Below are 22,137 nucleotides of genomic sequence, written 5' to 3'. Positions count from 1 at the left end.
TTCTGTTAGACCCCAAAAAATTCAGTTTGGGATTTCCTTTGAAAATGTTTTTTCTAGTGTTTCTAAAGTTAGTAATGACACCTGTAATAATGAACAGTGATTTTAATTCATGTTAACACTATTGCTGTGAATCTATAACAAATTCAAAGAATACCCTTAACACTAGCTGCAGTTACTGTATTTCTTTTACAACAAATGTTCTTAACTTGTGGGTCAGGGCCTAAAATTGTGTCACAGACCCATTTTCTTTTTTTTTTAAAGGATTTTTTTGGCTCTAGTGGCCTTTATATGACAGTTGCTTGACAGGAAAGGGATCAGAGAGAGCAGGGAATGACACGCAGCAAAGGGTCCCAGGCCGGGAATCGAACCTGGACCGGCTGCAGGTGAGGAACTACAGCCTCCGTACATGGGGCGGGCGCTCAACCCACTGAGCTACACACCACCCCTGCAGACCCATTTTCAGTGAGTCGGCCGAAGTGGGACCATTCTCGTGGGTGTCGTGTCCATTCTCTACATTTTGATCTGTCCTAGCTGCAGTTATTGTATTTCTTTTACAACAAATGTTCTTAACTTGTGGGTCAGGGCCTAAAATTAACACTAGCTGCAGTTGTTAAGAGGTATCTGTTAAAAAGGATGTGGTATATGCCTCAAATGCCTACAGCTAACTTCCTCTCTCACATGAACAGAAAACTTCTGTGACCACATTAAACGGAGGGTTCCACGCCCGGGCGGATCCAAAGATGATGAATCACTCAAACCAAACAGATGATGATCTGTTCTCCTGCTACAGTGAGTCTGTCGTGGGCTATCGATACTTTGCTGTGCTGTGGGGATGCACCGTCACCTTCACTGGGACGATTGGGAACCTGATGACTGTTTTGGCATTTATATTTGACCTGCGATTGAGGACTCGATTTAACGTCCTTATCGTGAACCTGGCTGTGGCAGATCTATTGTACTGCACCATATTGCAACCCATCTCTGTGGATTCATACCTACACCTCAGGTGGCGCAGCGGTCAGCTGTGGTGCACCATCTTCGGCTTTCTTCTCTTTCTGTCCAACTCCGTGTCCATCATCACCCTCTGTCTAGTTGCAGTGAGCAGATACCTCCTGGTTGCCAAGAGGGTTGTGTTTGACCGTGTATTCTCAAGCTGGGGTCTCATCATACTCCTCATCTCAGCATGGGCTCTTGGTGCGCTTAGTTTTGCCCCCCTCTGGTCTGCCTATGTGCTTGTGCCCCAGGTCTGCACCTGCAGCTTCCATCGTACCCGAGGTCGCCCCTACACCACCATCCTGCTATTTCTCTACTTTTTTGTTGGTCTGACCTGCGTTGGTGTGTTTTACATGCTTATTTATCGACAGGTTTCAAATGCATCAAAGGCACTTCTTCGCTACAGGCTCAGTCGACGCTCATCCAAAAGGAAACCAACGTCTTCAGCTCAAGGAACCAATGACAGTGGTGGAGAGAACAAATCATGCAGCACTGAGATCAGCAGCCAGCCTGAAATGAGCCAAAATATGGATGAAGGCACTCATAAAACATCTACTCAATGTTCAGTCCCAGACATGGTGGTTGCTGTCACGCCTGAGGCTCCTCCCTCGCACTCTGCATCATCTGCTGCTGACGATAATGAATTCAAGCGGGTGACGCGCATGTGCTTCACTGTCTTCCTGTGTTTCGTGTTCTGCTACGTCCCCTTCCTGCTGCTCAACATTGCCGATAAACACAACCGAGCCCCAAGAGTGCTGCACATGTTCTGTGCAAACCTCACCTGGCTCAACAGCTGCATCAACCCCGTGCTCTACGCTCTCATGAACCGACAGTTTCGACAGGCCTATCGGCAGCTGCTCAGCCAGGCTGCAGCGCCCCTCACTTCCCTCTGTACTCGATAACCAACAGGGAATCCACCATCGTCACAAACTGATCATGAAACAGAATACTCAACAACAATTATTCCACAAATAGTTTCATTATTGAATGGACTGTGAATGTTCTATGGTAAAAAGTGATTATTGTGCACATTTCAAGTTAACATGTAGCAACTAGTTGATGCCCCATCATTTTCAACACAACATGTCACAGTTTTACAAAGTGAAGAACTTCTGATTCACACAAGCTTCCTTACGTCTGATAAAGGAATGAATAACAGCCCAAAGAATTTAGGTCCGTGTGTCTGTGTGTGTTTGAGCTTGGGTCAGTGCCAGCAGAGAAAAACCCAACAGTGACCATTAAGTGCTTTTATTGGATAGAAACAGAAGTAATACAGGAAACAACTCACAGGCCAGCCCTTATGTGAGCCAAATAAAAGGAACACTAGGCCTACAAGACCTAAAACAGGTAAACAAAGTTAGGCAAAGAACATTTGAATGCATTCTTGTTTTGTTTTTTTCTAAAACTTCAAGTAAAATAAGGTGTTTCTTTCATCCCTATCAATGATTTCGTTTTACCCCCTGACAAACCTCATCGGCAGTGTAAAGAGATTGTGTGTTTCTGTGCTACGTTGCTTGTTAGTGCTATAAAGCGACTTCATTTAGCGACTACAAACCACTGAAGCTTTGCTTATTTCTCAATCAATATTTTCTGAATCAGTTTAAACATGACCTGATGGACATAGGAAGTTTTACAGATGAACAGAGACCTGTCAGACACTTGCCTTTAGTTGGCTATGTTTGATGACCCCATCACATAAAAGTATTTACCTCAAAGTGACAAGAGAATTTTGGAGTTAACTAAACAGATGATATGAAGTCTTGTAAATGTGTGATATATGGTAGCAGTGGATGCTGCATTAATGCTGGAATCAATCAAGAGTCAAAATATACAGTCCAAACTGAAGTGCAGTCCTCAGAATGATGAGAGCTATGGAAAATCAGGTCCACAGGTCAGCAAAGATAGGGCATTCAGACCTTGAAATGTAGCCAGTGGCAGCAATGGTTCATCAGACAGGAAGTCAAAGCCATTGTGGAGGTGAAGGTTATTGGAATGCACCAATAGCTCCAGGTCCAAAGGGCTGGCAGAGCCACTCAGCATGGGATCATGTTGACAGATCTCCTGATCCAGAAGATGATGAAGATCCACATTTGCCTCTAGAAACAGACATGTGGACATGAAGAATGAAGGGTTTCTGAAAAATCACCACCTTCTTTTTTTATTTCATTTTTTTTTTAATTGTAGCTTCTCTCCATATTTTAAATACTGTATTTCACTTATTATTATGGACAACGTGAGGATGTGTGCTGAATGCTCTGTTCAACAGGAAAGAGACCAATTTTCCCGACAAAGGAGACGGCGAGGATGTTATAGTGATTCAGAGGAGGAAAATTCAGTCAGCTGATCAAAAACAGTAAATAGAAGCAAGATGATGCTTGCTGCTTCACAAGGACTTATTAAGGACAACGACTTGATGAACGTTACATGACTGCGTTTAGCGATATACAGTATATATGATCTTTTGAATAAATTCCACGACAGGCACCCTTTAAAGTATATCACACGTAACAGTAGAACTTATATATTTACGAAGGATTTTTGGCAATAAATCATTTTAATGTTATTAACAATTAACACCACAGCTGCTTGTTGTCAGGTTTTCTGTAGCGCTACATTTAATTTAATTTGATTAAGATCCCCATTAGCTTCTGAAATCTTGTGAAACCTGTCATACTCAGTAGAATATAATACGACTTTTTATTTAAATATAGAAAATAGATTTGTATTTTGGATTTCTAATACAGTGAATGAGTTTATAGCTATTGCTATATTCCAACTCTATTTCCAAGTTGGGCTTTTACATAGAATAATATAACAAATGAGCAAAAATGTACAAACAGCTTGCAGCAGGTGTGTGAGTAGCAGCAGCAGCCCAGCATCCCAAAAATATTTGTTAGTAATTCAATATTGCAGCATGCTGCCCTGCCAGCGTGGGGTCTCCTACATTGTGACGCAACTTAGAAATGTTTGGTTCCAACAAATAGCTCTGTCACAATTGTAGACGCACACTCACTCCCTCTCTTCACAATTCTCTTTATATTGTCTGAGCATTGGGATGCCCCTCAAACAGTATAAATAACGTGTGACCTCAGCGTTTCTGGGTGTTCACAGGTTTTTGGTTCACAAGTGTATTTTTCCTCATTCGGTAAACAAAAGTGGGTTGCACCCGCATCTTTAACTTTTCCTGTTTTTGGCATTTTGACCAAAAAACGCAGGCTAAATGCTTCACTCCAATAGAAAAACAATGGGATGTTTACAGGCAGTGGGGCCATGTGACATCATCAATCATGTGATTTCAAGATGATGGAACACACTTACACAATAAAGTAGTCCCATTTTTAAACGATAATTAAATGAATATGGTGCATAATATTGCACTTAGAAGGCATAGATCTTTAATGAGTACATTTCAAAAATTTTAGACTAAATTTGTGGAAATGTCTGCCTCGATTCTCGAATACTATGTTAGAATGACATGCATCGATTATTTCTCCCACCCATAGCTGACGACAGTCACAATTATACAAAATAATAAATCTATGTATGTATTTTTTAAGAATAAAAGCAAGCATTATTGTTGCAAAATGATTGCACTACATGCAGTGCTAACCTATAATGACACATGCAGACGTTCAGAATAATAAAATATTGCAGCTGCAGATTGAATCAACTAAAATTTAATGAAATGTTTCAACTCATTGCGAAATACACCAAGAGGCTGAAAATGATGACAGAGGGTGATTCGTTAGGAAGGGTTTGAAGTTGAAGTGGCCCACAGTTAAATAGATGACTCACCAGCAGCCTCACTAATCAGGCCGCTCGCTGACTCAGCCTGAGACATGTCTGAGGACAAGGGGCAAGTCTCCAAAGAGTTCCTACATGACCAATGACAAAGTCATTACCACCAGGTGCTCATAACAAGAAAAGGCTGTGGGTACACAACTTTTGAGTCGGAATTTTTACACAAAGGAGTCAAACTTAGTTATTTTGTTTGATGGTGAGTGAACTAGATACTTACTCTTTGGTAATAAACATCAGCTTGGTTTTGATGTACTTGATATAGGGGCTGTGATCTGAAAGAAAAGTGTAGGTGAGATTTAAAGGATGATTTCACAAAAAAATGGACAGCTGTGTGAGGCATGTTTTGACCCTGATGTTTAGCTGAATGTATGCGACAGTAGGGCTGGCCGATATTAAACAAAAACAAACAAAAACACATTTCACCAGAAAGATGATTCTGTGTGAAAGTCATTTTTGAATTACACAGAAACTTCAGCATGTAAACAAAACGAATACAGAGCAATGATTAAAAGCCAGTTTCCTCTTAAGAGTGGGACTGTATCATTGCCATTACTTTAGTTTTTAATGTTCTCTGCACATCGGACACACACTTGCCTTCGCCATGTTATCTCCGCAAACTTGTAAGTGAGTGTAGTTTGCTTGTAGAGAGGAGTTTGTGTAAAAGGCTGACAATTAGAGACAAAATATTGAACTCTTAAAACTATTATTTTAGCAGAGTATAAGCTTAGAAAGAAGTTAAATCCATAAATGTGATATTGTATTTTTCCTTCTTTGCATAAGATAAAAATATTGACATATCGCCCAGCTCCATGTGACAGGTGCCTTGTGTTGATTTGGTTGAGTGACAATAACGAGACTATTGCTAATAATAATAAAAAAAATAATGCACGAACAAAATCAATTGATATTTTTGTAAACTAATAAAAATGACACAATAATTTAATCACATGGGATGAAATCCAATCAGAATTCATGTGATCATGAGGTTTTGAGAATTGATTTATATCAAATCTGTCTGTGTGTATTTTCAAACATTAATAGCAAACATATCAGGTTGATCAATAGTAAATAAATAAATAAATAAATTTAAAAAAAAGTATAAACTCTTATGCTGTATATTTTAGTCAACTATATCTGTAACAGTATTTGTCAATTAAAGTCATTTAGCTGGCTAAAACTATAATATAACTGAAATAGTGCTGATCACTAAATTTTGATTAAAACTAAGTTGCTTTTTAGTCAAAAAAAAAACTATGACTAAAACTAAATGAAAAATTGCTGCCAAAATGAACACTGCCTTATACATACAGTATGTGGTGGCTTTACCTCCCATTTTGTCAGAGTAATATTTTCCAAAAGCTTCATCTTTAGGAATGTTGGGATACAGGTAGAGGAGAGGATTTTCAGGAAACTCGTCATCCAATAAAATCTGAAAGTTTCGAATGATTTCTTGGAATGGGATCTGGGATAAGTCAGCTTTGGTGAAAGGCTCGACGGTCTTTACTTCAGGCGTGCCTAAAAAAAAAAACAGAAAACAAATAGTTAAAATACATTTATTTTAAAAGGCAATTTTTATTCGTTTTTATTTAAAGGGTACCTGTAGTGAATTTTAATCGCAAGTTATGTCAAAAGATCATATACATTATAATATAGGATAATTAGTCAAGTTATTTCCTGTAAAAGTCCTTTTAGAGCAGCCAGAAGTGAAAAAAAAAAAAACTTGCATGAGACATTCTGGCCGTCATTATGCTCAGACACTTGGAGTGACGTCACAACGTGGCATTAGCATTGCAGATGGATTTTTCTCTTCCAAATAGCTTTAATGTCCCTCTCAATACACAGCAAGAGCTCACAATGACTGCTTTATACACGTCAGAAGTCGTTCCTACACACCTCCCTGTGTTGTAATAATAAATAAAACAATTTTAAAGAAAACGAGACAAAAAGCACCACAAATACCTAAATAAAGAGAAAAACCAAATAAATCAGGTGGGACCCAATGTCAGCACTGCACCGGATTCAACAACTTGACGTCACATCCAAACAAACAAGGCTGCTCCCCATGGATTGTTTTATAGAAGTAAAACTGTTAAAAAAAGTGTTTTTTTTTTTTTTTAAAATAATGTGTACATATTTTGTTTATTGATAATACATGAAACATTTTTTTTTAATTTAAATACATTTCCACTACAGGTATCCTTTAATGAAGTGAAACCAAACATAAACATCTTACCAGACTTTGTATTTTCCACCCAGGAGAAAGTGATTCCCCCGATTACACTTTCACTAAAGCGTAATAAGAATGTTCCCCTCTGTTTGGTCATCAGAAGTGACTTTTCTTTAAATTTGCTAACAAACCCCATGATTAGCCTAAAAAAAACACAGACAAACCATGTAAATTCAATTAGGTACATTAGTGAAAGTATGTCAAACTCATTGTAGTTTAACATTGATCACAACCTGTATTAATTTAAATAAAAACGCATGGAGTCAGAACATCGGCATTGATTTTAAATATTTTACATATGGAAACAAATGTGAGAAAACCATCAACAAGTCCCCCTGGGGGCGTTTGAAGTTATTATAGATTCTAAAAGTGTGGTTTTTAAGATTTCCAATGATGTCATGCGCACGGAAAACAAAACATATTGAAAGATTTCTCTCTCCAAAATAGATTCGAGAGAATCTAATAGTTTCTAGTCAAACCCTCTAGTTTCCCAGGGTTTGTCACCTCTGAGGAGTGAGTGTGAGGGCTTTGTTTGTTAATAGCTGTGTTTGGGAATCCTCAACTATTTAGTGAACTCATAAAGCAGAGAAACTTGTATTTGTGTGATTTTAGGACATTAAATATACTGTCCCATTTTCTAACACTTTCTTGTGCATGAAAAATACTGACAATACATATGAACTACATTTTACTTCATTTAAAATACAGAAATATGTTTAAATCTACAATCTCTGGTGAGTAAAACAAATAGATTTTCATTTTAAAATGCATAAGTTCTTTATTTAAATTTTAGCCTTTTCAGATCATTATCTCAGCCTTTATGAGCTCATAATTTAGTGGTTCTCAGTATCAAATCATAGTCAGCCTGTATGATAATGTACTCACACTGCTCTGCCCCAATGTGAGGAGAGGAAGTGAACGGAGTTGCAAGTTGAGTGAGGATCAAACACTGCAAGTTTGCTGTGTGAAAATGAGAGGAAATAAAGGAACTAATCCCACAAACAGTGTCCCAGTGCTTTCACCACTTCTACAATGTAGCGAACTGACCCTAAGTGTGCAGCTTCAGCCCAGGAGGAAACGGGATTCTACCCTACGCCTTTAGACTACAGTCAAAGGCAGGGAAGTCAACATTACTTGCTCAGGTGGTAGAGGGTCGTTTTCTGATCGAGAGGTTGGGGGTTCGATCCCAGTACCTGACTATGTGTCAAAGTATCCTTGGGCAAGACACTGAACCCTAAGTTGCTCCCAGTGGTCAACTAGCGCATTGCATGGCAGTCCTGTCCCATTGGTGTGTGAATGTGAGAGTGATTGAGTGAATGAGCTGATATGTAAAGCGCTTTGGGACTGCTTCAGTGTGGTGATAAAGCGCTATATAAATCCATTTACGATTACAATTTGATTTACTACTGCTGTTACGTAGCCATGTGTTCCACTTTGACATGCGTTTTATTGTCCCAAACAATAATAAAAGAGTGCAAACTTGCAGCTTGTTTTTTCTATGAGATGACTATTGTTGTAATTGGCGCTACATGAATAAAGTTTAACTGAACTGAATAGCCAAAGAAAGTCACTATGTTAATCAGCTGTGGATTTCCCCACCCTGTCATTTGGAAGTAGCTCCGCTGTTGTTTCAAGCCAAATTCAAACACAAAGTTTACCGTTTCAATAACCTACGATAATATTATTTGATCCATGGAGTAGTTTCTTTGTAACTTTAACAAGCAAATTTCGAGAAAAAAAAAAGTGTGTATATATATACATATTAAAAAGAATCACTATTTTTTTATTATCACAAAGTTTTTATATATTTCATATTTCTTATATATTTTTTTGTCTTTTTGCACTGAATGGACTGAACCTTACATTTTGTTGTACAATGACAATGAAGCAAATCTAATCTAATCTAATCTAATCTATTTTCTTAGTAAATAACGTTTATGTGCTTTTTCTCCATTTCTGTCATGCTAACTTGTTACTGGTTTTGCCATGATGTGTCCTGGTACATGCTTCTTCAATGCGTGCACGACATGGACTGTTGCAGTGTAAGATGTTACACAGAGAACCCTTTACCAACGCAACATTTGCCAGAATTTATACAGGTGGTTCTGACTTTGGAACAGATGCAAACAATCACCAGCAGAGCACCTGCATGGACCCTGTTTGCTGCTTCCATGTGTGCATGCTCTAATAGTGGAGAACTGTATAATGTAAATATGCCATGGCTAACATTATGAACGAGTAACAATTCAAATTTATTTGGGGGTTATTCATTTGTGTTGCAATAATCGTAATTAGTGATGCACTGAAATTCCGACTACAGTTACAGGCCAGTAGAATATTATATAATGTATGACAAGTTAAACATTTAATCTTTTTATTTTATATTGTACATTGCTGGAATGGCAGTGCTAAACAAATTATACAATAGCAATGTTTTAATTTTAGTGAGGTTAGTACACATGCAAGCAAAAAAGGGGACTCGGATAAGAAACCTGCTTCTCTCATCTCCTTTTTCGGCATGTACAAAAAAAAAGAAAAAAAAAGAGAGAAAAAGAAAACTGTGAATGCAACCATGTCGGAAATAAACTGAATAAATAAATAAAATAAATAATTAAATGTAATTAGACAAATAATTTGCATAGTAATTTATTTTGGTGTTTTCGGCCTTGGTTTTCTCATTTTCGACCATGAATTTTCAATTCGGTGCATCCCAAATCCTAATTCAACAAACAGATAAAGAGCAAAAGTCTGTGTTGTTTGATTACAAAATACGTACCCGTCCCTCCAAAGGTCCACCAGAAAGGTTTTCACCATCATCAATATGCCATCAAACCACACCCAGAACGTGTCAGGGCTCATGTCCTTGAACACAAGCAGAAAACATTTCATATATTTATATATTTAGTATAGGAATAAAACTACAAATGATAATCATTATTTTTATTATCATTAATAATATCATCATTTTTTATTATGTGTTCTTACCTTGCAAAATTTTGACCATGGTACAGTGAAGGCATCGTAGTTATTCTGCTGATTCGTCCCTGACAGGAGGAAAAAACTCTCACTCACTGACAGTGTTTTACATCATTAAAAGAATACTTTGTACTAATAATGTTTATAAACATGGTTATGTTTTATGTGATTTCAATAAACAGAATAGGTGTGCATTCATTTAAGGAAAGCATAATTTCTTGTATTTGAAATGTAACCAGAGGAACTATCTTCAGTGGCGTAGTTCAGCTGCTCCTGTTATTTCAGGAGCAGCATTTTGCAGTAGCTCCACCTTCTTTCCTTGATTTAAAAGCTACTTTTATCATGTCTAGACTTGAGTAGAGCCCGACTATAATGAAAAGTTTAGAGTCGATGTCAATAATGGGGGGTTCAAAAAGCCGATATCCCTGCCGATAATAACCAATATATCGGTCTATAGTCGATTAACTAGCTGACTGTGGCTGACTGTGGCTTCTTCATAACTATGTACTGTATTTTCTACTTGTGGCTGCTTCACATAAGACTTATGAAGAATGTTGCAGATTTTTTGATGGAGCTTACAATGAAAGTCCATTACAGGTACCCTTTAATGTGAGGCTTAAATGATACATAATGTTCAGCGACAAAACCTGGGGGGACAGAGCTTTCTCTGTCGCTGCCCCCACCCTCTCCCAAGTCATATTCGCAACTGCATCGACCTCCCATCTTTCAAATCCCTTCTGTAAACTCACCTGTTTCACTCAGCTTTGAACATTTAACCATCCACTCATTCCTACCCGTTTCCTGCTTCTTTTTTTTCTTTTTTTTTTAAACTGATGTTCTTTCTTGTTTATGATTCATATTTCTTTGTTTTAATCTCTGTTTTTGCTATTGTTATTTTAACATGTAAAGTCACTTTGAGCTTCATGAAAAGCGCTTTTTAATAAAATGTAGAATTATCATTATTATTATTATTATTATTAAGAAACACCTTATACTTATTGTTACTCATTTCAAAATAAGATCAATACAAGAAATGAGAATTAAAAAAATGCCCAAAATAATCTGATATCGCGTTTAAAAAAAAAGAAAAACAAACATTGAGGTAAACTATGTAAAACAAGGCGGAGACATTTACCAAAGAGCTTGCATGCGATCATTTCCAGCTGAGTATCAAGCAGACCTCGCTTAGTAGCTGACAGAAACTGCCAGCTCAGCATTTCTCCAAACTGTGGCCAAGGTGCAGCAGGCGTGTTCGTAAAGAACTTGATATCCTAAAGATGTAACGACACACAGTCAGAAACAGCTGTCATAAATCCTGATTATTTCACAGCAGATGCAATGCTGTGTGTGGCTAACTTTCACCTTGGGGTTCTGGCTGAGCATGTTGAACCAGAGGATTGACGCCCAGGCACTCTGCTGCTGGCTGGAGTTGGAGATGATGACAACTGGGAGAGACGATGCCTGTGCCAAGGACAAGTTCATGTTTCAAACAGATTTAAAGATCTATATTCATGTAAAAATAATACATTATTTTTTCATAAAACTCTGTCAAAGAAACATGAAGAGAATAAAAAAAAAAGAGTCAACCTTCAGATGAACTGACAGGCCTTTCATCTCAAATGTGGTGTGAAAGTACAAGATGTGCAACTCCTCAGTGACACTCAGACAAATCTGTGCAGAATAACACATGCTCAACATATAACATGGATAAAGATCCAACTGAGCTACACACAGAAAAGTTAACTCACATCATTGACTCCTCGACCGGGACCTCCACATTTCTGCTCCTTCAGGTTCTACAAACCAATGACGATACACAGAATTACTCAAAGAATAAAAAAAACACTGCCTCCTTTCTATTCTACACTTAGATAAGCAGGTAGCATTTTATATAAACTGTTTGGGCCTGATTTCCTAAAGGATAACTTGATAGCATGTGTAAAAACATTTTACATTATTTATTTATTTATTTTATTGTGTTAGCCTCCCATGAATATGTGATCTGGGCATCTTTGCCATAACACGCAAACTATTGGGAGGAGGAGATGCGGAAAGCTCAAATTAGCACACACTAAACGGCGGTGGTTGTTTGTGTGTATATATTTAGCACGTTTGACAAACAGGTCTTGACTGTCAGCTTTACTCACAGAAGACGCAGTTTTTATTGGAGGAGGAAACATAGGCAGACCCAAAGGCCACAAAGAGAACACAGCCTTTGCGTTGAGTTTTTATTTTTGAAAAGAATCAATTAGAAATAATGTTAATAATAATTTCTGGCATATAGGCCGCTATTTTTACCATTTAAATGTGACGATGCAGCCAATACAGCAGTGCACGTCCATTCACTCATGGTACTTCATTTTATATGCAATAAAATCCACGAATTTACAGTAAGTGCATTGTTGTTTTTGACACATAATGACTGGTACACGTATAGCTCTGATTTGATATAGTGTAAATGTGTTTTGGAAAATAAACCTGATCAGTAGGTACTCTATGATGAGTCCACAGCTTCTATGGGTTCTTCCTGTTGAGGTGCTGCTTCATAGAACAAGTGCTGCTATGAAATTCTAACACAGCATCACAGTGAACACACCGCACGGCGCTGCCAGTTCAAAAGCTGAGTACGTAGTGCTCTTAAAGAGCAAATATCAGACCCAGTGGCTCCAGAAACACTAATTAAGCAAAGCATTGACGTACATAATTTATACCAACTCATTCTCTCTATTAGTGTAATCTACGATTTGTTTCAGGTCTTGTGTAATCTATTTGCGATTTTTGAAAATCAGGACCTGAGAGTCGATGATCAGGTACTATTTTTAGACCATCCAAGATTTTTCTTGTGTTTGTGGGACGATTGTGATTTCTAGTCATTTTTTTTAATACATCAGCTAATCTGATCATCAATTACATGTGGTCAGTCACTTTTATAAAAGCTAGAAATGTCTTTTTCTCCTCTAAAGGCAGACCTGGGATCAAGACACTGAGAATCACTAGTTTAGAGCATTTTACTTGATGAGGGTGTTTAAATCTTGCTTTCTTTGCATTTTAATAATAAACAAGTCATTTCCAACCAGTATTTTTCATTGATTTTTGGTTCTCTCGTGAGAAAAGGGGGTCCTAAGGTTGTATCCTTGTTTTGTGTGAGCACTTGGTAGAATGGTTAAACTGGTGATTCAGCAAGAAACTTTTCTTATTCCCAATGTTTATTACTCCCTTTGCTATAAACACATTTTGTATTTCTTAACAATTGTGTACGCGTCAGCTATATTTCACCCTTCGTACCATATATAAGCAGAGAGGAAGTGTCAACAGCAAGCAATTGGCAGCTTCAAGGGGCCAACAAAGGAAATGTTTAAAATGATCTTTCAAACAAACACAGGAAATAAAGGGAGCTCACAAGATGTCTGAAGTCTGCCACCATGGCTCCGTTTTGGCCCTCAACCATGGTCAAGGTCTTTGTAGCAATGCCAAGGATATTAAACCGCCGATAACTGTTCAAATAAACTTTGTTCAGTGAACAAAAACATCCAGCAAAGCAACAAAGGTTCAAATGAAAAGCTCCAAAGATACGTACCCTTTGATCTGAGGAGTCTCGCTGTGTGAAAGAAAGGGAGGAAAAGAAGATCATTTATAGATTTTTTGTGTTTTTTTCTATTTGCTTGAAATAAGAACATATTTTGTGAACAGGAAATACTTTACCGGTCCATAGAGACGTGCACTTCCATTGGATTATTCATTTCAGGAAACTTAATGAGAAGTCTGAAAAGGAGGAGACATTTTAAAGGAAAGCCTCATATCTCACTCCTTACATTAAAGATTGCCATAAATATTGGAAAAATTGGTAAAACTCGCTATTTAATGAATACTAAAGTCACACTAAATCTTTATTATGTAATGATTTCCAGTCAAAGAGTGTCAGACCTGTTGCTTTGTAATAACCCTGGATGGAACTAAATGTATACTATATGTATACTATTTAATTTAAATGTTAACCTGCACTACTGCACTATTATCCTATTATTATTATTATTTTGTTATATTATCCTATTTAGTTTTGCACATATTACCGTATTTTTCGGACTATAAGGCGCACTTAAAATCCTTTAATTTTCTCAAAAATCGACAGTGCGCCTTATAATCAGGTGCGCCTTATATATGAAATTAACTACTGTGCTTCAACATACTGAACTGAAAAAGCGAGTGTATTGTTCTGTATTTTATGTGTTAAAGCTGAACAATGTTGAGAAATATTTTTTAATGAGTTGAATAAAGTTTGACTTATCTGACTATTTTATTTCGCTTAATGCGTCTTAATAATAATAATAATAATAACAAACTGGTGCGCCTCATAATCCGGTGCGCCTTATAGTCCGAAAAATACGGTAGTCTTTAACTACTGTTTATTATTTTTCTAGTTGTTTGTTATTGTTTAATGTTTACAGTGTTAGAGAGAGCACAGTTCACCAAGTCAAATTCCTCGGGCGTATAACATACATTACATGGCCAATAAAGTTGATTCTGATGCTGATGATGTATTACTCCAATATCATCTGGGCCAGTACTCACCAAACTAAACTGGAACCAATTTTTAGTTTGCATAAAAGAGCAGTGAGAATTATTAGCACCACAGCTCCAAGAAGTCATTCATTATCCTCGTTTCTCAAACTTGGCATATGTAATATTTATCAAATCAATAAACTGAACTGTGATCCCTGGATATGGTATTTACTTCCTCCTCAATTCCTCCAACTTTCCTAGAGGTCATTTTAAAAATATGTCTGATATTATTTGCCTTCAGTTTTTCTGTTTTGATGGGTTTTGTTGTCTTAAGAAAGAAAGAAAGAAAGAAAGAATGAAAGAAAGAAAGAAAGAAAGAATGAAAGAAAGAAAGAAAGAAAGAAAGAATACAATGCAATATACAGCAATAACGTAGCAAATACCCCTAAAACTGATCAAAAACAAACAACCATGACTTACTTTTTAAACACTGATGGACAATAAAAAAAACAAAATTTTAAAAAATGTGACCCTGACCTGGTCTTGACGTAGAATTGGATATTTGTCCGAATAACCAATGGTCCTTTTGCTTGAGGCATGGACGGCTGCGTTTCAACTACAAAGGAACTTAAAACAACAATTAAAAAAAAAAAAAAAAAAAAAAAGAGTATGAAAATCTGACATGAACACCATGGGGCAACATGGCAAGTGTCCTTAAGAAAAGACCTCTGGAGTAAGTATTTGAGGAGTCTCTCGGTTCTGCTGAACAGTTGAGGTTTCCTGGCTTTCACAGGGTCCTCCTCATAAGACACTTTTCCAGAAAGCTCGTCCAGCTTCGTGAGAAAGTCCCGTAAGTGAAACAGACTCCCTGCTACACTAGTAAACCTATGACACAAGGAGAGAGAGCAAAAACAATTATACAAAAAACAGTGTTTGCTAACACATGGGTTGGGTCAAACAGCCCTTTTCAGTGGGGTTTGGAGAATAAAGTGTTTTTATTTTAAAGGGATAACAGGCCAACTGGCATATCTAACAGTAGGTGGTGGGTATTAAAGCTCTAAACCAAAGGTGGAAAACTTTTATCGCAGTCACATTCATGTCAGAATTTAAAATAATGACCAATCCGAGCTGTGATACAGGATAGAACAATGAACATGTGTTTTTGTTGATATTTTATTAGTTTTTGGACCTATTTGATGTGTTTTTGTTGTCATTTTGTGTGTTTGGGGTGGTTTTCTTTGTGTAATATGGCTGTTCTGTGTATTTTCAAATTCAATTGTGTAGTTGTGTAGTTTTGGCTTAATTTTATTGTAGTTTTATTTATTTTTCTGTCATTTTGTGTATTTTTGGGAACTTTTGTGCACTGTTGTTTACATTACGTGCATTTTTCAGTCACTGTGTGTGTTTTTTTAGTTAATTTGTTTGTTTTGTTGGGTTTCACATATCTTCCAACTTCTTTTTGTAGTATTTATTTTGTGGGTTGCACAAAATTAGAGGGCTACAGTTGCCCATATCTGCTCCAAACATTGCCCCTTAACATCCCCATGTCACCATTTTCACCATGATATGTTGCATCACATTTTCACATTCGCAGATTGATCATAAAGTAGAGAAAAGACCAAAAGCAGATTTCAGAGTACAAACCACTTTTCCAGTAAATCCAGGCAAACATCGTCAGGGGAGCCAATGCAGGATTTCTGCTGCCTCCTTTGCCAATCCACCAGCTCCGTCTTCACCAGCAGCTCCACCAGTTCCTCGGTGCGATCGAGCAACTTTTTTATGTCTGACAGTGTGCTCTGAAGGATGAGTTAATCAGACAGTGAAAAAAATGTGTTTTAGGTTCAAAAGAGGGAAAATCTAATGCCAATGTGTGTTCTTTAGAAATGAACAATCTCCACTTACATGTCTGCACTTATTCAGCCTGTTGAGGAGTCCCTGAAGCACTGTGTCTCGCCTCAGTTTTGATGCCTCATCTGTGAACGCTGCAAGTTTCCACAGAAGAACAAAAGTTTCCACCAATAGCAGAAGAAAACAAAAGGAGACTCATTGCATGAGTCATTTTCAGAAAGCTTTGTTAGACGTGCAAAATATTATGACTGGCTCACATTCCATGTTGTAGGTTTGATATTTGAAATCAAACTCATCCTGTTGCTCCTCCAAACATATGATTGTATGCGCCATACACTGTTAGCATAAACAGAAGAGAAAACTTTACCAGAGGTCTTTCAACCATTCAGTGCTGCACAACAAACACCCTGGTCTGCACCTGCACGTCCGTCTGAAGGACTGAGATTTTACGGTCCAGTTCCAGCTGAGTACACGTCTCCATAGCTGTAGGCTCTACTTGTAAATTCTGGACCTGAAACAAAGAAATCAGCAGGAGGAACAAGCATTTCTGTTGTAAAATTGGGCATTTTGGGGTCATAAAAGAAAATATCCAAAAATGTATCTACAAAATAAAGACAAATCACAAGTTTAGAAAAGCTTTTGTCAGAATTTCATTATTTGTTGGGCACCCGTGGAATAGCTTTGCACATGTATTTTCCAGGTTCAAAACTGACTCTGAAACGCCTATTCATAGGGCCTGCAATTTTTACCTGATCATGTAAAATGGACAGAAGTCACAGAAATTACTCCCTAAAAATGGAAATAACTACATGACACAGAATATACACTCACGTACATGTTTTAGGAGAATGTCATGCTTTTTTCACAATGATTTTTTCCCGGTTAAACAGTTGATTAAATGTGTAGCAAGTGTGTAGAAGACATAGACCCAGAAGTCAAATATTTTTTTGACTTCTAAAGCATCAAATAATACAATTATTTACTGACATAATTTATTTATTCCGTATCAAACATTTTCTTTTTTTGCATGATTGGGGACGTTTAGTGTGTCTGTAATTAACATCAAAGTAGCAAAAGCCGATAAAACAAAAACGGGTATACCCTGAAATGGAATTTCAAAATCGGAGACCCTAGATTTATACATTAATTCAGTAATTCTCAACTGGTGGGTCAGGATCCAAAAGTGGGTCGCGGACCTGTACTGAATGGGTTGCGGACAGCTGGTCATGTCTCTCAAATTGTCTTTTATTTTGAAAGAAACTTTTCTTTTGACAGACATGCTGTGAAATGCATGTTGCACAGGGAAATATATAGATTTATATTTTTAAAAAGATTATATACGTGTGTTTTCAACAGCTATTTTTGAAAAACTAAATCTGGTTAGTTGAATTTTTTTTTAAAAAAGTGGGTCGCGATTTAATGACCGTGCGGCAAAATGTGGATCCCAGGGTGAGACCAGTTGAGAACCCCTGCATTAATTCATTGTAATGTTAAGTCAAGTTTCTTTAATCACTTGATGCTTTAATAACACGTTTCTCTGCTTGCTGTTTCTTACATCTTAAAGGGTACACAGTCACTCAGGGACTTCAGAGCTCGATGGGAACAAAGCTCACATTTTTAATCGGGGGGATAAGTATACTGCACCGAAAGAGCCCAGAACGGTCGGTTGTATGTGAACACACAAACGGCTCAGACACGTTCCATATTTTTAAGATGTAGTGGAAACTGACATTAAATGCCAAGAATTTGTTTACTTATTTTTTTTTTTTTTTTTTTTTAAATCAAATAGGTTTTCATCAGGGCATTTTCATAATACATGTTATTGTTTACCACAAGACGGTTTAGTAAACAGAATACTAGCCTGACCTTCTCAGCAATCCCAGCTTCATCCAAAATTTCCTGCTCCTTTTGCAAAAACCAGAGGACTTTCTGTGCCAAAGCACACGGGTCATTCATATACCACTCCTAGGGTTGAGATCACAATAGCGTGTTAGTTTTACCTTAGCCTAAATAGCAATATCAGATACTAATTACAGTGCTTTACAACTACACTGAATAATAATTCATACTTGTTATTTTTAATAGAAATAGAGAGAAGCACATTGGCTTTCTCAACTATACAGTGGAAGTTACTCTATTTTGCAAACCTGAAAGTTCTGTTTATGGCGTCTTATCTTGTGCTGCAACAGGAAGGACTCCTCCAGGACAAAGCGACCGTGTTGTGCATCCAGATTTTGAAGTAGAACTTGGAATAGAGCCATGGCTAAGGCATGGTCTCGGGCTGCTCGATCCCTGTTGGACACAAAAAAAAACAAGACCAGAGTGAAGAAGTCAATTACATATGATCATTTATAATAGGCTTTACACCGACCTGATCGGCTATATCGGATCGGCCGATATTTTGCATTTTATGTAATTCATGTGATTGGCTGTAATGTCTTAATTTGCTAATCCAATCAATGACGTCATTGTCGTGATGAACCTTTCTGTAAATGCTCCCATTGCATTGTTTTGTCATCTCATTTACATTGCAGAGTTGTTTGTTTTACGTGACACGACTTTATTTCACTCACATTTGTGCGCAAAGGTGAAAACCTATGAGCTAACGGTAAAAATGTCTCTCAGTTGGTGTCTGTGTGCCTTTATGTGTGTGTGTGTGCACGATTGTTTTGTTCATTTGGCCCGAGCATGTTAAAAGTGAGAGTCCTAGAGCAGAGCAATGCCTACCGTTTACTTTCGCTTTCATAGCGGACACTTCTGTCCGTTTCAGGGTGGTGGTGGAAACAGAATCGTGTGTGTGTGTGTGTGTGCATCCCACCTCCACTGTGCACCTGTGAATACGGACTATAAGCAACAGCTCCTAATGCTAATGGAGGTTTCACGTAGTTCCAGTGTGGCCTGCAGCTTCATCTCCAACTCTCTGTAGTTGCTTCACAGCAGTCATTGAGTATGACATGGGACTCCGGTTTAATTCAACAGCTTCTAATCGATCTGCTCTGGTCAAACACTCTCTCTCACTCCGCACATGGTCAGGCAACTAGGGCATTCATTCGCAGTTAAAGGGCCACGCACCCACACACACAAACACAGACAACAAATGTTATGTTCAGGTCCTGCATGGAAATGTTTCAACTCTTCCACTCCCTCACAGCCACAAGGCTGTGTTTAGGTCCCAAAACATGGAACCGTTTGATTTTCCGTGAATCTGTATCAGGTAATAACAAAGGAATTCGATCGATACCAAAAAAAACAAAAACAACCTGAACTCATATGATCGGTGATCGTTTTTTTTTTTTAAACTCACTGGTCGGTGAGCGGCCCAAAAATCCTGATCGTGTAAAGCCTCATTTACAGTTTTGGTTGTATCAATATTGGCACTGCCGTACCATTCCTGTGTCTCTATCCACGATGACAAGTAGTGTCGAACTTCCATTGGCAAACCATCCGTATCGTAGAGGATCTGTAACTTCTGTTTGTAGTCATCGTCCAGATTGTTTAGTCTGTCCCACTGGTTCATCCTGAAACCAATCAGTACCAAACAAACAAACAAAAAAAAAAACATTCATCTCTAAGTTTAAGTTCACACACTGAAGCCATTAAAACATCACAAAACCCCATACTCAGCCAATAGCAGAATTCCATTGTATTGGCTGGTTTTCAACACATAGAACGCAGTCACTCTTATTTTCTATTTATTTTTTTCATTATTTTTTACAAACAAAATACACTAAATTGAAACACTTTGCCTGAAATGTCAATAATTCGACAAGGATTAATCAACAGTGAACAATGAATTTGTGTTCAGCAGAAAAAAAAGGGTTTCGCAGTTTAGTTCATCTTTAAAGCTGCTATTGGAAAACAATGACTAAGTAAAACAAATAAATAAAAATATATTAATAGTTAAAATATGCATTGACATGTTCGATTGCTCTTTTACACTCCTGAGTTAAAGCAACTCCTACATTATTTTTCTGAAGTAGCAGCATGTATATGGCTACTTTACTTTATGGAGCTTTATCAGATCAACAGTAAAATGCTGCGACACATAAAACACCCAGCATGTACTGTGTTGATTAATTAAACATGGATTCATTTTCGTATAGAATAGAATACAATACACCTTTATTGATCCCCAGAAACACAATAGAATAGCAGACAGTAAAATAAACAAAAAAAAAAAAACGTGGTTCGCTAAGATGTCCCTGATGTACAGATGTAATTTAAACAGCTCAAATCTAGTGTTTGAAATTATTGTGTACGAAGCAAATTCCAGAACTTCAACGATTCAAAACAATTGCGCATAATGTCGTAACCTGTCAGGTTAAGAACAGTTCATGTTGTTTTTGCAGAAGCGTGTACTACTTCTAATAGTATTGTGTCTATTTTAATCCCACAGGAAGCTCAGTATGCCCACAGCACAGAATACAGCGATAAAATCATATGCACTTACCTTACTCTGCCAGGACAGCTCTACATAAAATTCAAGAGAACCAAATAAATGGTTATTACAGCTGTATATATGTCCAGTTGTCAGCTTAAGGAGTCGTGAGTCGCGGTGCTTAAACTAAGTCTATCGGTGAAATGAGGCGTGTACTGTGTGTATAGTTACTAAGCTCATGTTCACGTGATTCTCGTTGGCCGTCGTCTGTTCCCTTTCCAGAAGCCACTGCAGCGAAAGACGGACGCCATTTTGGCTCTACTCGAACAGCTATCAATGAAGTTTAGGAACCTGAATGTCTGAACACGGAGCACAGTTTCCGCAAAGGTTCGAAGCTCGCTGCTGATTGGCTAAACGGACAAACACTTCCGTGTACTATTGGCGTAAATGTACGCCAATCAAAGATGGGCGGGTTCGCGAGCAGAAATGAAACCTAAGGCCTTTTAAACCAGTCTTACCTTCGTGAATATTTCCGAGAAGTGACGAAGAGAAAGCGATTAAAACCGAAGAGCTCTATAACAACGATAATAATAATAATAATAATAATAATAATAATAATAATAATAATAATAATAATAATAAGTGCTGAAATTCTCAATAAGAACATACAAATCTTGAGTATTACATTTTAACTGAGTTTGTAATAATGAAAATAGAAACATATTTTAATCAAAAAAATAATAATTAACACAATAACATGTGGTGAATAATATCTGTGACTTTCTACTTCAACTATTTTTAGAGCAGTTAGCTTTGTGGGGGCCTTATATAGATGGGGCCCTAATTTTCCAAAACACATGGGAGATTCTTAATCAGATAAATGCAGGAACTGTTCTAATCTATGACACCAGATAAACAGGATAAAACCAATACAACCTTTCTCTAAAAATATGCATTTTCAGTTGTGCCACTCAAGCAAAGGTAGGTGATGAAAACATGTGAATACAAGGAAAGCAACAATTATTCAATGTTTATTTGAAATTTGGAAAGGAAGAACACAACTCAAACAAATGAGCCACAGCTTATGATTGTGTTTTATTTCATTATTATACCTTAAATTCATTTTCTAGCCTATTAGGGATGAAGATCAATATATTTAATTCTCTTTATATTAGGCCAAGGAGTCAGCTTTGAGGCCCCCTAGTGGCTGATGTGGCAATTGAAAATAGCTCTGCATATACTCATCCAGTTTTGAGGTTGTAGTACGATTAAGTTTGAGGAATGGTTGCCCTCAAACATCAAATGAACTCGTACATTTTGTATTTTGTGTTTCATGTATGCAGTATACATGAAACACATGTATCCTGCATACATGTGTTTGTATGTGTGCTTCCATTAATAGTAGTGGCACTCC

The 22,137-nt window shown here is 37.4% G+C and overlaps 2 protein-coding genes across 3 annotated transcripts; one reads left to right on the top strand and one right to left on the bottom strand.

Annotated features, from left to right (window-relative positions):
• The first annotated feature begins 740 nt into the window (after window positions 1–740).
• On the top strand, window positions 741–1,895 carry gpr84 (G protein-coupled receptor 84). Its single transcript, XM_028447043.1, has one exon. The coding sequence runs from the start codon at window positions 741–743 to the stop codon at window positions 1,893–1,895; it is 1,155 nt and encodes a 384-aa protein (XP_028302844.1).
• A 330-nt stretch (window positions 1,896–2,225) lies between these two features.
• Window positions 2,226–21,019, bottom strand: stat2 (signal transducer and activator of transcription 2). 2 transcript variants are annotated; one of them, XM_028447041.1, is made up of 24 exons: window positions 20,796–21,019; window positions 19,732–19,863; window positions 18,493–18,637; window positions 18,212–18,310; window positions 16,764–16,856; window positions 16,603–16,681; window positions 16,400–16,479; window positions 16,142–16,293; window positions 15,224–15,382; window positions 15,035–15,124; window positions 13,700–13,759; window positions 13,575–13,595; window positions 13,398–13,491; window positions 11,746–11,793; window positions 11,585–11,668; window positions 11,360–11,458; window positions 11,133–11,268; window positions 10,007–10,065; window positions 9,798–9,883; window positions 7,028–7,164; window positions 6,121–6,309; window positions 5,012–5,066; window positions 4,789–4,868; window positions 2,226–3,089 (listed from the first exon to the last, which is right to left on the bottom strand). In XM_028447041.1, the coding sequence occupies exons 2-24, from the start codon at window positions 19,860–19,862 to the stop codon at window positions 2,863–2,865; spliced, it is 2,403 nt and encodes an 800-aa protein (XP_028302842.1). In that variant the 5' UTR covers window position 19,863; window positions 20,796–21,019; the 3' UTR covers window positions 2,226–2,862. The 2 variants fall into 2 exon arrangements, with proteins under 2 accessions (XP_028302842.1, XP_028302843.1); XM_028447042.1 differs by lacking the exon at window positions 4,789–4,868 and having other exon boundaries at window positions 2,887–3,089; window positions 20,796–21,018.
• Window positions 21,020–22,137: the final 1,118 nt, after the last annotated feature.

This window comes from Gouania willdenowi, chromosome 5 (assembly GCF_900634775.1).
Source record: "Gouania willdenowi chromosome 5, fGouWil2.1, whole genome shotgun sequence".
In the NCBI taxonomy this organism is placed as follows: Eukaryota; Metazoa; Chordata; class Actinopteri; order Blenniiformes; family Gobiesocidae; genus Gouania; species Gouania willdenowi.
The sequence above is the reverse complement of the archived record's forward strand: the minus strand, read 5'-3'. Positions and strand labels throughout refer to the sequence as shown.

Coding starts and splice junctions, on each gene's coding strand:
- gpr84 (XM_028447043.1), top strand. CDS start 741: ATGATGAATCACTCAAACCAAACAGATGATGATCTGTTCTCCTGCTAC.
- stat2 (XM_028447041.1), bottom strand. CDS start 19,862: ATGAACCAGTGGGACAGACTAAACAATCTGGACGATGACTACAAACAG. Junction 11,794..13,397: donor TGGCAGACTTCAGACATCTT/GTGAGCTCCCTT, acceptor ATTGGTTTGTAG/AACCTGAAGGAGCAGAAATG. Junction 6,310..7,027: donor GGTGGAAAATACAAAGTCTG/GTAAGATGTTTA, acceptor TTTTTTTTTTAG/GCACGCCTGAAGTAAAGACC.